Source organism: Neurospora hispaniola (genome assembly GCF_033458365.1).
Source record: "Neurospora hispaniola strain FGSC 10403 chromosome Unknown B0T23scaffold_10, whole genome shotgun sequence".
Lineage (NCBI taxonomy): Eukaryota > Fungi > Ascomycota > Sordariomycetes > Sordariales > Sordariaceae > Neurospora > Neurospora hispaniola.
The window spans coordinates 1,264,437-1,275,922 of record NW_026944415.1 but is presented as its reverse complement, the minus strand read 5'-3'; the positions used below and the strand labels follow the sequence as shown (position 1 = coordinate 1,275,922).

Genomic DNA, 11,486 nt, shown 5'->3' with positions numbered 1-11,486 from the left:
CCTGTATAGTGTACACGTAGATGTAGAGGATTTGCAAGACACCTCCTCCATACTGCATGGACCCCCATTCGCCATCACGCCATCCTTGGATGTCTCGGCTTCTCCAAATCTCAAGAGGTAGGTAGGGGTCCATTACATAAGTGGGAGCTTCCCGAGGCGCAGCTGCTGGACCCTCAAGCGACCCAGTCCATTTTATCGGGTTACTGTCCTGTCGCTACCATTGGTACACAGACGACATTGAGAGTTCCTCGAAGATGAGATTCAGCATCTCTCTCAATCCAGTCTTTTAGTTCTCAACATATATCAAAATGAGTTTTGTCGCAGACATGCCGCCTGGTAAAGTAGATCGCGTTCCCTCCTGTCTGGTGTCAGCTCGTGTTTGCTTGCCTCAAAGGCACTCGACTTGCGAAGGTGGTAGTTACAAGCTGAACCATCTGTTTTTCTGCCCAATCAAAGCCAGTGTATTCTTCTTCCAAGCCAGTGTGTATTGGATGCATCATTTTTCCACACCGCTGGACCCTGCCTAGCTAGTCCGACAGTACATGGCAAGCAATCTCATGTTTAAGACAAGGAGAAACATCAAAGACACCAACGTACCTGAACCAACAGTAGCAGCGCTAATTTAGGCGATGGTCTCAGCAGCATTCGCTAAAAAGGCAATGCGGCAGATTGGTCGGCCGATCGTCGGCCGGCTAATCGGAGTTCACACTTCACAGGTCCCACGAGACCGGTTCACATATGTATTGGTAGGGCTCCGAAGGTTCGGTAGAGAGCAGCATGTGGTGAATCCGCGACAGGTATGGGTGTGATTTTGCGGTGGTGTTGATGTGGCCATTCGCGCAATTAAGCACTGATTGAACGGGCCCATACAGCCTGTATTTCCTGCAAAACCTCAGGATTCCCATGGTTGCGTGTAAATGCATCTGAGGACCTAAGAATCCCGTTACTGTAACCCCTGCCGCTTAGGGCCATCGGCCAGCGGCCGCCTGTCGGTTGGATACCCCGGACTCTCACCGGCCGGCCCCTTTTTGATAATTGACGTCCGTGCAGCTTCCCTGAATGTCCGAGAAGACGACAAGTAGAGCAGTCAAACGTCGACAGCGGTACAAGCGGATCACCGTGCGATTTCGTCATCTGGACAGTCGCGCGTCCAAAACTCAAGGGGATTACATACCGCGCTGCCGGCGGACCAAACATGCGATATGGTACACTACGAACGAAGACGGACTCTCGCCCGGAGGAATCCCTCCAGCCAGAGTCCGCGTGCCTCCCTGTAAGCCTGGTCTCCCCGAAACATAAAGATCTGGGGACCAGCTGAATCTAGAGACAGCATGAAAAAATGACATATCAGGAAGTTTCCCCTCTATCCCTACCCGCTGGAACAGCGCTGCACTTGTAGTATGGCTGAAGGTTGAAACAACTTCATCCGAACAGCGTGCCCGTACCCCGTGCAGCATCGGCCGGCGTGGGCGAGCACGTTCCAATTACAAAACACTGCCTTGACGAGCCCGTTTCGTTCTTCCTCTTTAATTGACGGTGGTGTGGCTTCCGTCGATCACGGGCGGAGGTTTGCGGTTGTGTACACTATTAAAGCGGTCAAGGTGCATCCCCAATTGGGACTTGTGATAATTGATGGTCATTATAGCTTCTGGCATATGTACTGGTACTGGCGGGATGATATCTGATGTGGTTAAGGCAAGGTCGCAGTGTCACATTCGCCAGATATCATGATCTGAAACGCGGAGTTCAGTGTGTGACCCGGCAGGCCGGCCTGCCAAGCGTCATGACGATATTGGGTTCGGTAAGGTGACATCAAGCCATTGTGGCAGGTAAACCAGCATCGACGATGTTTTTGGGCCATCATATTCTGGTCATCGACTTCTCATTGAGGCAAGGAAGTGAAATCAAATGAAATGATAGCAAGAGAAGCATAGAAAAAAAAAGTAACGTGAAAACGGTCCTGGGCTCCTTTTTCGATTGATAGGCTTTTCCGAGTTTCTCAGCCAATTGAAACGATTGCTTGGATTGGATGTAAACCCAGGTACCGATGTCGTCTCGTTGACTTCAGCATTGCCGGCTGCCAGGGCTAGGCAAAATACGCAGTATAAGTCAGCGGCATAATGCCAAAAGCGGACGAAATAAGCTTCAGCTTCAACACGGGACTTGAGGCAAAGACCTGACTCGTTAGGGCTTGAGCATTCGACGCAATGCCTGAGGGTCAAGATTATTCCTGTTAGTGTAGACCCTATTAGAGTACATGAAATCCGGACGTGGCTCCGATAGAACCCCCCGTATTGTTGTCGCCGACGGGGTTCCTGTTCAGGCTATGCACTCCCAGCACAATGACGAGTCCTGTTTTCTCCTCTGTGCGATCCTGGAAAGAAACAAATGACAAATTGGACTTCGCGATAATCCCGAGGTGCCGAAGCTAATTTCTTCGTGGACTTTATTACCCTTTTGAGACTCGGTTGCTGGTGCCCCATGGTTTCGACAGCGGCTCATAGCTTTCCGCCGATCCGCAGAGTCTGCAGAATCTCCACGAAGTTCACAAACCGTGGTAGATTGGAATGCCCTGACTAGACGCTCTTTTGGGCCATTGATGCATATGGTTCTCCTTTCAGCAAAGTGGATGTTGAATCAGCGTTGAAAGCAAGCCACCAAACGTTGTAAACCATGCCAAGGAAGATCTTGAACATGGCGTCAACGCTAGTTGTAGGTGGGCCTTGTCAAGTGGCAGCCGGAATTGGGGTTTGAACGGCAAACCTGTCTGTCGGGACTCTCCACAACGCCAAACCGATGCAATTATGATGGTGCGTGGGTACAGTCCGATCTTTGGCAGCTTACGTAGAGCCATGTGTTCCAGCCTTGGCAACTACAACGACATCATAGACAAGCTGTCTCGGCTAGAAATCATGAGTGGTGCGAGGGATTGTGTTGCAAGCTGATAATAAAAACGCGAATTGGCGGCGTTGGAAAGGGGATTTGTGCGTACGGATGGTGTGCGTACAATGAGAGCAGGTTTGCTCTTGTCGAGATTCCTCATGAATTACTTGGGGGTTGTGGTGCGGTTTGGTGGTGGAACTTGTAAGAGGGGGTTGACAAAAGACTCTGACCAAGCCGCCCGACAACCCCCAAGTACTTCTGTTTCAGTAGGTAGAAAGAGCCAATATCGAACCAAAAGTGATGGAGAGGGATGTGTGAAAGAAATCATCGGGGTTTACGCACTCTGGCTACTCGTCTGCGAATCTGCTCCCAAATCTCACCTCATACCCATTCGGGGCTCCCAGCCAAGCCGAAGGGTGCTGTTCCCGTGGACCCAAACCAAAAGGCTGGGAAGTCTTTTTGGATGTTTTGCCAAGAGAACTATTCCCGTCTTCAACACGAACGGAGATAGCGTTGCAGGGACATGGTTCCCAGAGGTCGGCGACTCAAGAACGCATTCATCCGAAAGCCAAGGAGGTCAACTGTGACCGCAAATGGCAGCATGATGAGCTGGGAACCGCCAGGGGCGTTTGCATAGAGTTCAAAGACGCAATGTACGCCAACCTCGCTCTGGTAATGCTGATATATCGATATTTGTGCACTTTGGTGGTCCACGTCCAGGAAAGAGTAAAAGGCAAAATGGTGAGTTCGCACAGGTATCCCTGTTCAGCTCGGCCGAAGAGGGAGTGTCTGTCACTGATACGGTTCCTAAAAGGTTTAGCGCGTGCAACTGGTTGTCCGACAGTCAGGAAGTTCTCGCAGGTATCAGTACCGAAGTGAATGTGGATGGCAAGTGTTCGAGGAGATTTGTGCCTGGATGCCTGCTTCTTTCCGCCAATTCGCTCGCTTCCTGGGTAGTTTGTAATCCAAAGACCAAAGTTAGTGTACACGTGGTAAAACAGCCGAAGCCCGAATTTCGGGTTGGCCAGGACGCCGGCATGACTTTGCTTGTGGCGGGATCAAGAAAGATGCCGACGAACCTTTGGCGTGTAGATTCGCATAAGTATCGCCATGGCGTCTCAGCAAAGTAGTGTATACGCATTGAGATATGTAAGTAGACGCTGAATTGAACATCAACCGACGGATGTGTTCATTGGCAGTTGCCGTTTTGTCGTTCGTATTGTGTTGTTGTCGTGCCATCGTGAACTCCCGTTGTTGTCCATAGCCTGACTCGCGCGACGGAGTTTTGGCATGTGGGGAGGCCCAATCCCGTAGCAGCTAACCATGGTGACCAGAAGTCATGTCCGAATGCGCTGTGCGTCGAGTTAACACGGAGTCCTCAGGCGTGTAAAAGTGACGACAACCGAACCACTGCGAGCGCTTCTGGAGCACATAACGTGCATGGCTGGGATGTCGCCGAAAAAGAGGAGGCGCTGGCTTCGGCCAAAGTGTGGGACGGTGGGCCGAGGTGCGAGGAGCATCCTCGTGGGCCGCCCACCAAGCCGCGGGCTGGATGGAGGCTCCATACGCAGCCGACGCAACCATTGGCGATTGCCTCGATCCACACCTTGAGCTTCGCTTCTAGAAGACCAGTGGGTCAGCCTTGGCATTACTAACGTGTTTCTTTCTTGAAGGGTTCGAAAAGTGCCAACCTTGGATGTTGTAGCGATCATCCATGCTTGTGCCATGGCAGAGCAGAGGCCTCAATTGTGTCGCGGGTTATCCTTCGGCATTGATGGCTAGCCTGGGAATGAATGAATGAAGGATGGAATGGTGATTTCCAAGGATGTTGTCCTGATGTCACACATTCGATATTCGATGTGCGTTGGTAGGAATGGCAGGTGTAGAGGACGGGCAAAATCAAACTGAATCCATAGTATGTAGTGTAGGTGGAAGGAACGGCAGATTCCGGCATGGACGACGTCGCTGCCTGCCGCGTGGGAAGCACCTGCCTTCTGTTACCTACGACGTGGAATTGGCTTCAATTGCAGCCAGGCAAGTACCGATTCGCTCATGGTCCCCGGCAGACATGAACCAGAGCTGTCCAATCCAATATCAAACTCAATTTGGTACATACCAGGTTAAAACCGCCGTCAGCTGCATTCCACTTTTAGTTTTGTGCCTAGTACACTACGTACTGCATGCTATTCGGTAGAGACGCCAAGGCGCAGACTTGTCCAGACTGAGGACGGAGCTCGTGGAACGCGGTGGAGGAGGTCAAGCATGAGGACATGGCATTGAGCCGCATCACTTCCTCAGAGTCCATCCTATCAATGTAGCAGCACATCGGTAGTGCGTCGGCCGGTCTCCATACTTAGTCTGTAGTTTAAGTCGACGGGCGTTTCGGCGCTAGACCATCAGAGTCGGGCTCGTAATGTGCATGGGCCGTTGGGTTCAGGCCAACAAGCACATGCAAATTTTGCAAGGAGAGGAAAAGAACTCTTCTGGCCACATGCAATGTCACGGTTTTCACAAACTCCCTTTCCAAATCCCCTCCTTCTGTGTTCGGAAGTGAGTCCACTTCAACAAGAAAAGACCTTCCGTCACATTTCATCCCCAGCGATCCGACTGCACACGGGTCCCAGTGGCTCCATACTGCTCTCTGGCCTTCCGCATTTAGGTATATCGCCTATAGACCCCCTTGATACAGTACACTACACGTAGGGCGTATAGAGCATGCCTAATAGATGGTCGTGTAGCATCCGCTGGTAGGATGGTACAATCGTCCATTGATCCGGCCCGTTGACAATGAGAGGTGGCAGGAGTCCAGACCGGAAAGTGGGGGTTCAAGACCGGAACCCTTTGAAATTATGATGAGTGTGTGCCTTTTGCGTGTTCTTGATGGTCACATTGAAAACATCACAGCCGCAGCCAGCACGCACATCTCGCACATCGGAAACAAGTGGAGGGTTTTGCGGATCCACGTCGATCTTGTGGCCGTGCATGTTCTTTAACTTCAACTTCGGTTTCGGGCCTGCCAATGGCGGAGCACACAGGGCAATGGGTACGACGGACGGGGTGATGGAGGCTGGCGTTGAAGCCACCCTCGATTTCGTGACGCTGGTTGACGCCCGGCCGAGTCAGGCGTGGGCGAGCATGGGACAGGCCTCGGTGATGACACGCTTTGCCAGTACTGGATCTCCGCCCGGAGAGATGAAAGCTTCCAAAAGCCTTCCAGAACGTTGCTGAGAATCCCAGGGTTCGATGGCCACTTTGTGAACAGCCCTTACCCCAGTCCTCGTTACAAGACGATCACCATTCACCATACACTACACGTAGTGTACATACCTACATAGCAAGCTAGCAAACCTCGCCGCCGTGAGCCCCAGACGGCGAGGATAAACATATTTCCGCAAAATTGCAGTTGTAAAAGATTTACGAAAGGCGCTAGCTACGAAAAAGACAGAATCCCACTGGACTGATTTCTCATCTGCCACTAAAGCCGTCGTGCATATGCGCTATTCTCACCAAAAGTGCCACGTTTACACTATAAAATCTCGGGTGACTGAGAGAAAGCGGTCTCTACGTAGAGACTCAGAACACTGTGAGCGACCGTGCGTAGGTAGTCCATCCTGTCTTTGCAAGCGTCGAGCTGTTTTAAGAAGACCCATGAGATGTTCACAAGGCAAAAAAGGTAAAGCACAACACCCTGCCACCGGAACATTGGCAGGGTACCTAAGTTTCAGAGGAAACACCGGGACCCTTTGATTTCTATACGCTCATTTGATCTTGTCGCATACTGTACACAATCGGCTGTCATGCTATAGCATCACCGTGTTGGTGCGCGCGCGTTTCGAGTTCAGATGAATCCGAGGCCAAGATGAAGCTGGGTCGGGGATTCCGTTGTGTGATAATACCGCCGCGCCGAGCCTCAATTCCCGAACTCCACAGGATATTTTGCGAAGAATCTCCCCACATTGAACCACTAACACGCCGATGAGAGAGGCCGCGCTTGCGGCGACTTGTGATGTTGAACTCTCGGCCTAAAAAGACTTGACAGGGAATTCGCTAGCGGACATTTTAGCAGGACTCTCCCGCCGTGTTTTCTTCTTTTGTGTTTGGGTTGAGATTTGAAGATGCGGGAATTTTCAGCACAACAAGCACTGTTTTTTCCGGGGTCTGCTCCATTGCCGAGTCGGAGTCTATGGGGCACCTAACCGGGCCGGATAAATCGACTGTGTGCCCAGATAGATCCCCTGTGTGGGGGCCGCCCGACCAATGGCAAACCATGTCAGCGCCCGCCAAATTTGCTAGCGAGCAACATCGTGTGACATCTCTGTACCTCAGCAGTAACGATTGAAGCAATTGAGCACATCGCCGTCGCCGTCATTATTTACTATCGAGCCAGTGAGTGTGGTGTTGAGGGGGTCATACTTATCGAGATTACTAACCGTGCGCTGTAGAAATGCCTGAAGTTATCGATCTGACTGCCTCCTCCCCAGCGGGCTCCCCCATACTCGCGCGCGCGCCCAGTCCGACCCCCTCAATTGAATGGATCAAGACTGAACCGCGCGACGATGACCACGAGTTTCTCGATATCAACGACCTCATCAAAGACGAGAAGCCATCTCCATCTCCAGCTCCGGCCCCAGCTCCAGCGATCCCCGTGTTCCACCGCCGCCGTCGCTCCCCCTCAAGCTCCTCGAGCTCGTCGTCGTCGTCGAGTTCTTCCTCGGACCAAGACAAAGAGACAGAGAATGAGGAGGAGGTTGGCAAGAAGGAGCCCGCCCTCGCCGAGCTTTCTTCTCGCCAGTGGACCGACGTCGACGCCGCCGTCAGAGAGATCAGTGACATCGCCAGACAACTCGGATTTGGTGTTTCTAAGAACCGTGCCAGTAACTACCGGACAGAGGGAGCAACTCGGTTCCCTTGTCGGTACGATATCGAGTGTGTTATGGCGAAGAAGCGCGGGGGCAAGAAACGCGACAACGACGCCCCGCTCCAAAGACCGTTGGCAGCGAGTATGAAAAGAAACTGTGAGTGGCAAGCAAAGCTGGTATTCAGCACCAAAACCAGGGTATGGCAGTTTACCCTCATGAGGGGAGACCACAGCCATCCCCTCGACCCCAACAGCGCCAGTTATCTCGCCGTCAATCGTCGCCAACACCGCACAGAGGAGGTAACCGCCAGTATCCTTCGGTTGGCCAAGCAACCAAAGACTTCCTCGTCAGACATCGCGTCTACTATCCGTGACGAGTTCCCTGGTATTGCCATCACGCAACGCGACGTACTCAACGTACTGGCGGCCAACAGAACGAAGCAAGCGGGTGCCCTCACACCGACCCAACAATTTCTCGACCGGTTACAGTCAACAGAGGGGATTCATCATGAAGTCTACCGTCACAACGGCGAGGAGTTTGGTCTGATTGAGAGAATCTTTTGGACTTATCCATGGTGTATTGACCAGTTGAGGAAGAATCCCGAAGTCATGAGCTTGGACTGCACGTACAAAGTCAACAAGTTCGACATGCCTCTCCTTCAAATATGTGGGATAACGGCCATGCATACGACTTTCAATATCGGTTATTGCTTGTTAAGTGGCGAGAAGGAGGCATGCTTTACATGGGCATTTCAGCAAATCGATGCCATGCTCTCAAAGTATGGTATCCCCCAGCCTCTAGTCATTGTCACCGACTACGATAAAGCGTGTAAGAGAGCTTGCCGGGCAGTCTTCCCCATAACCCAGCACCAGATCTGTCTCTGGCACGTGATGAAGAACGTTGCCTTCAACGTCAAAAAGAAGTGGGAGGGTAGTCTTGAGGGTACAGCGTTGGGTAACCGTGGCAGTGACGGGAGTCATCTCCGTGAGGATCACCATCATATGGATATCAACCCCGCCAACGAAGACTCTACTGCTCGCCAAGTCGCCGCCCAGTTGTTGAATGGAGATGACCGGAATCACCACCTCGAGTCAGGGACTAAGAATCCCTTCATTCAACCCATCAACGGTCGTGCCCCCCATGGTTCAAACCGTGAATGGATCGACAACGCGGATGGGATCTTAGCCGCGTGGAGGGCAGTGGTGTACTCTGATACAGAGGAGGGATTCTACCAGCAATGGCGGGTGTTGTTGAGGGAGTTCCCCAAGCAAAAAGGTACGATTATCACATCTTTCTATTATTATCTGTATAATTACTAATCCCTCTTTTTACAGCCATAACCGACTACCTTCTCTACGTTTACCTCCCGTTGAGGTACGAGTTTGCCCATTTCGCCATCAGATCATACCGCAATTTTGGTATACGAGTAACCTCCCGCACAGAAGGTGCCCACGGCGTCTTGAAAGCACTACTCAAGAATCGTCGTATTGATCTCAACCAGTTACTGGGCGCCATCACCGAAACCCTCAAGCGGTTGAAAGAGAACTTCACGATCAAATACACGTATCAGATCTCAAAAGACGTGGCGAAGTTCAGGCATACTGCTCTGGCGGACTTGAAGTTCATCACCAGCTTCGCTTGCCTTGAGTTACTCCAACGGCAAGCTCAACTGGCCAGTGATAATCTCAAGCGCTCACAGTCTGACTTGGAGGGACTAAAAGCAAAGTGCTCTACCCACTTTACGAGGCAGTATGGCTTACCCTGCTGGCACGGGATAATTGATATCGTACGGTTGAACGGTACCATACCTCAAAGTATGGTCGATAAGCACTGGTTGCTCAAACCAGACACGGTAAATAAATATCCCTCTCTTAAATATCATTTATCTAGTGCGCTTACTAACCGTGTCTTTTACCAGCCGTTGTCTACAGAGTGGCTGTCACTACGTAGGGAGAGAGACCCTCTCCCAGTTGTCACCAACCGCTGGAAGGCTCGCAACGGTGCCCAGCCCATGCCCGCCATGCCCGCGCTCCCTCCTCTCCCCTCCTCCAGCGTTAGATGCGATCCATCTCATGATGCCCCCCCCAAGGCTTCACAGCCTCCCAAGAAGAAGAGGATGACCAAAGCAGTACTGGCCAGTCAGAGGGAGCAGGAGGCAAAAGCGGCGGCAGAGAGCGCGAGGCTGGAGACAGAGATATTGAAAACACAACTCCAGGAGTTGAGAGAGTCACGGCAAAGAGAGGCACAGCTGGAGGCACGGCTGCGAGAGCTCACGAGTCAACAACAACGAGCTCAACCCCCGCCGCCGTCACCAGTATACCAAGGGTATCAACAACAGCAATATCACCAGCCCACCCGCCAGCTGATGATGCCCCCCCCTCCCTCACAGCAGCCGCTGTATCTAAATCCTTACCAGCCGCCACCATCTGGCCAACAGCAGTCCCAACAGCTGTACTGGTTCTCCCAGTCGAGCCAGCAGTACCAACACCAGTAGATTATATATACCAGTATAAATATAAACTCTACGATTTCAGCATATTCATGTAAATCAGCATCTCAGAAAGCCTCGTCTGTGTAAATCCTTGTGCAATTTTGGTGTGGATGTTGCACACATGTCATTTTGGTGGAAATTTGGCGGGCGAGAACATGGGTGAATCATTGGCCAGACCGGTTCCACACAGGGGATCTATCTGGGCACACAGTCGATTTATCCGGCCCGCACCTAACTGAGTGGTACGCATGCGAACGGAGATGTCACCGTAGTGTAAACCCACAAATTCCACTCATCACACATGCCTACAGCCCGCAAAAGTGCCTGTGTGAGTCGTTTTCTACGAGGACGATTTATTCGTGTCATGCTGAGATTCAGACACTGTATTGTCGTTGGGCAAAAAGGTACGGTCGCTCCGTACTGGAATATCAAAAATTTGCCCCGCAGCTGGGTTTTCCGCTGGCAAGATTCCATCAGCCACCGACAACGACGGAAATGCGCCGCGTTTCTGTCTTCTGCCTTTCAGATCGGCCCGTTGTCCGTCAGCATGGTGCGAGGTTTTCCATCAAGATTTAATGCCAAAAGGTGATGGGATCTAGTGTAAGTCGGTTCGAAAGTTCGCGGAGTGGTATCATTCATGCGGTACCAAAGGCCCGTCACCGAATCATCGTTGCGAATATGACCGCTGGATCGAGGCGTGATAGACGACACCTTTCTTCGCAAAGACAAATTGCACAAGAGCCCGATGACGATGGTGCCTCCCTCAGCAGCCTGAAAGCCCAAATGGTATAACTAAATATATCAAGTCTGGAGACGGAGCATCCGACCTTGACACGATCACCCGAGTACCTACGGGAACAGAGAGAAGTGTGGTGGAGAGGACGAGTGCAAACTGTGGTCGCAGCATTGGTGAAAATTGCAGATATACGCAGTAAGTAGTGTACCACACAACAAACGGTATCGCTTATACGGAAGACACAACGAAGACTCTTCGCCGCAAGGATGGTGAGTGAATGTACGTACCGTACCTGACGACTCGTAGCCGAAGAACTTGAGTCGCACCGTGACCCCGTCCTTGCTCCGTGGAAACTTCAAATGGATTCCTTACCGTGCTGCCGCTAACAAGACTTGCAGAATGCCAAGCATCAAGCTCCACATACGGCGAAGTAACCTGAACCCCTGTCGGTTAACCTTGGCTCCACACGCTCCTTGTGCACACAGTCGAGGACTCGAGGAGGAACGGAATGCCCCTT

The 11,486-nt window shown here is 51.8% G+C and overlaps 4 protein-coding genes across 4 annotated transcripts; 1 reads left to right on the top strand and 3 right to left on the bottom strand.

The window, feature by feature from the left end:
* Nucleotides 1–3,440: 3,440 nt before the first annotated feature.
* Nucleotides 3,441–3,995, bottom strand: B0T23DRAFT_408552 (uncharacterized protein; the record flags this gene model as incomplete). The annotated part of the gene is made up of 2 exons (XM_062839311.1): nt 3,441–3,832; nt 3,959–3,995. 2 exons carry the CDS (start codon nt 3,993–3,995, stop codon nt 3,441–3,443), a joined length of 429 nt encoding a protein of 142 aa, XP_062688368.1.
* A 1,713-nt stretch (nt 3,996–5,708) lies between these two features.
* On the bottom strand, nt 5,709–6,336 carry B0T23DRAFT_416113 (uncharacterized protein; the record flags this gene model as incomplete). Its single annotated transcript, XM_062839620.1, has 3 exons — nt 6,232–6,336; nt 5,931–6,029; nt 5,709–5,896 (listed from the first exon to the last, which is right to left on the bottom strand). The coding sequence occupies exons 1-3, from the start codon at nt 6,266–6,268 to the stop codon at nt 5,709–5,711; spliced, it is 324 nt and encodes a 107-aa protein (XP_062688367.1). The 5' UTR covers nt 6,269–6,336.
* A 991-nt stretch (nt 6,337–7,327) lies between these two features.
* B0T23DRAFT_400040 (uncharacterized protein) lies at nt 7,328–8,045 on the top strand (the record flags this gene model as incomplete). Its single annotated transcript, XM_062838463.1, has 2 exons — nt 7,328–7,898; nt 7,996–8,045. 2 exons carry the CDS (start codon nt 7,328–7,330, stop codon nt 8,043–8,045), a joined length of 621 nt encoding a protein of 206 aa, XP_062688366.1.
* Nucleotides 8,046–10,755: 2,710 nt separating this feature from the next.
* On the bottom strand, nt 10,756–11,140 carry B0T23DRAFT_400039 (uncharacterized protein; the record flags this gene model as incomplete). The annotated part of the gene is made up of 2 exons (XM_062838462.1): nt 10,756–11,004; nt 11,087–11,140. The coding sequence occupies 2 exons, from the start codon at nt 11,138–11,140 to the stop codon at nt 10,756–10,758; spliced, it is 303 nt and encodes a 100-aa protein (XP_062688365.1).
* Nucleotides 11,141–11,486: the final 346 nt, after the last annotated feature.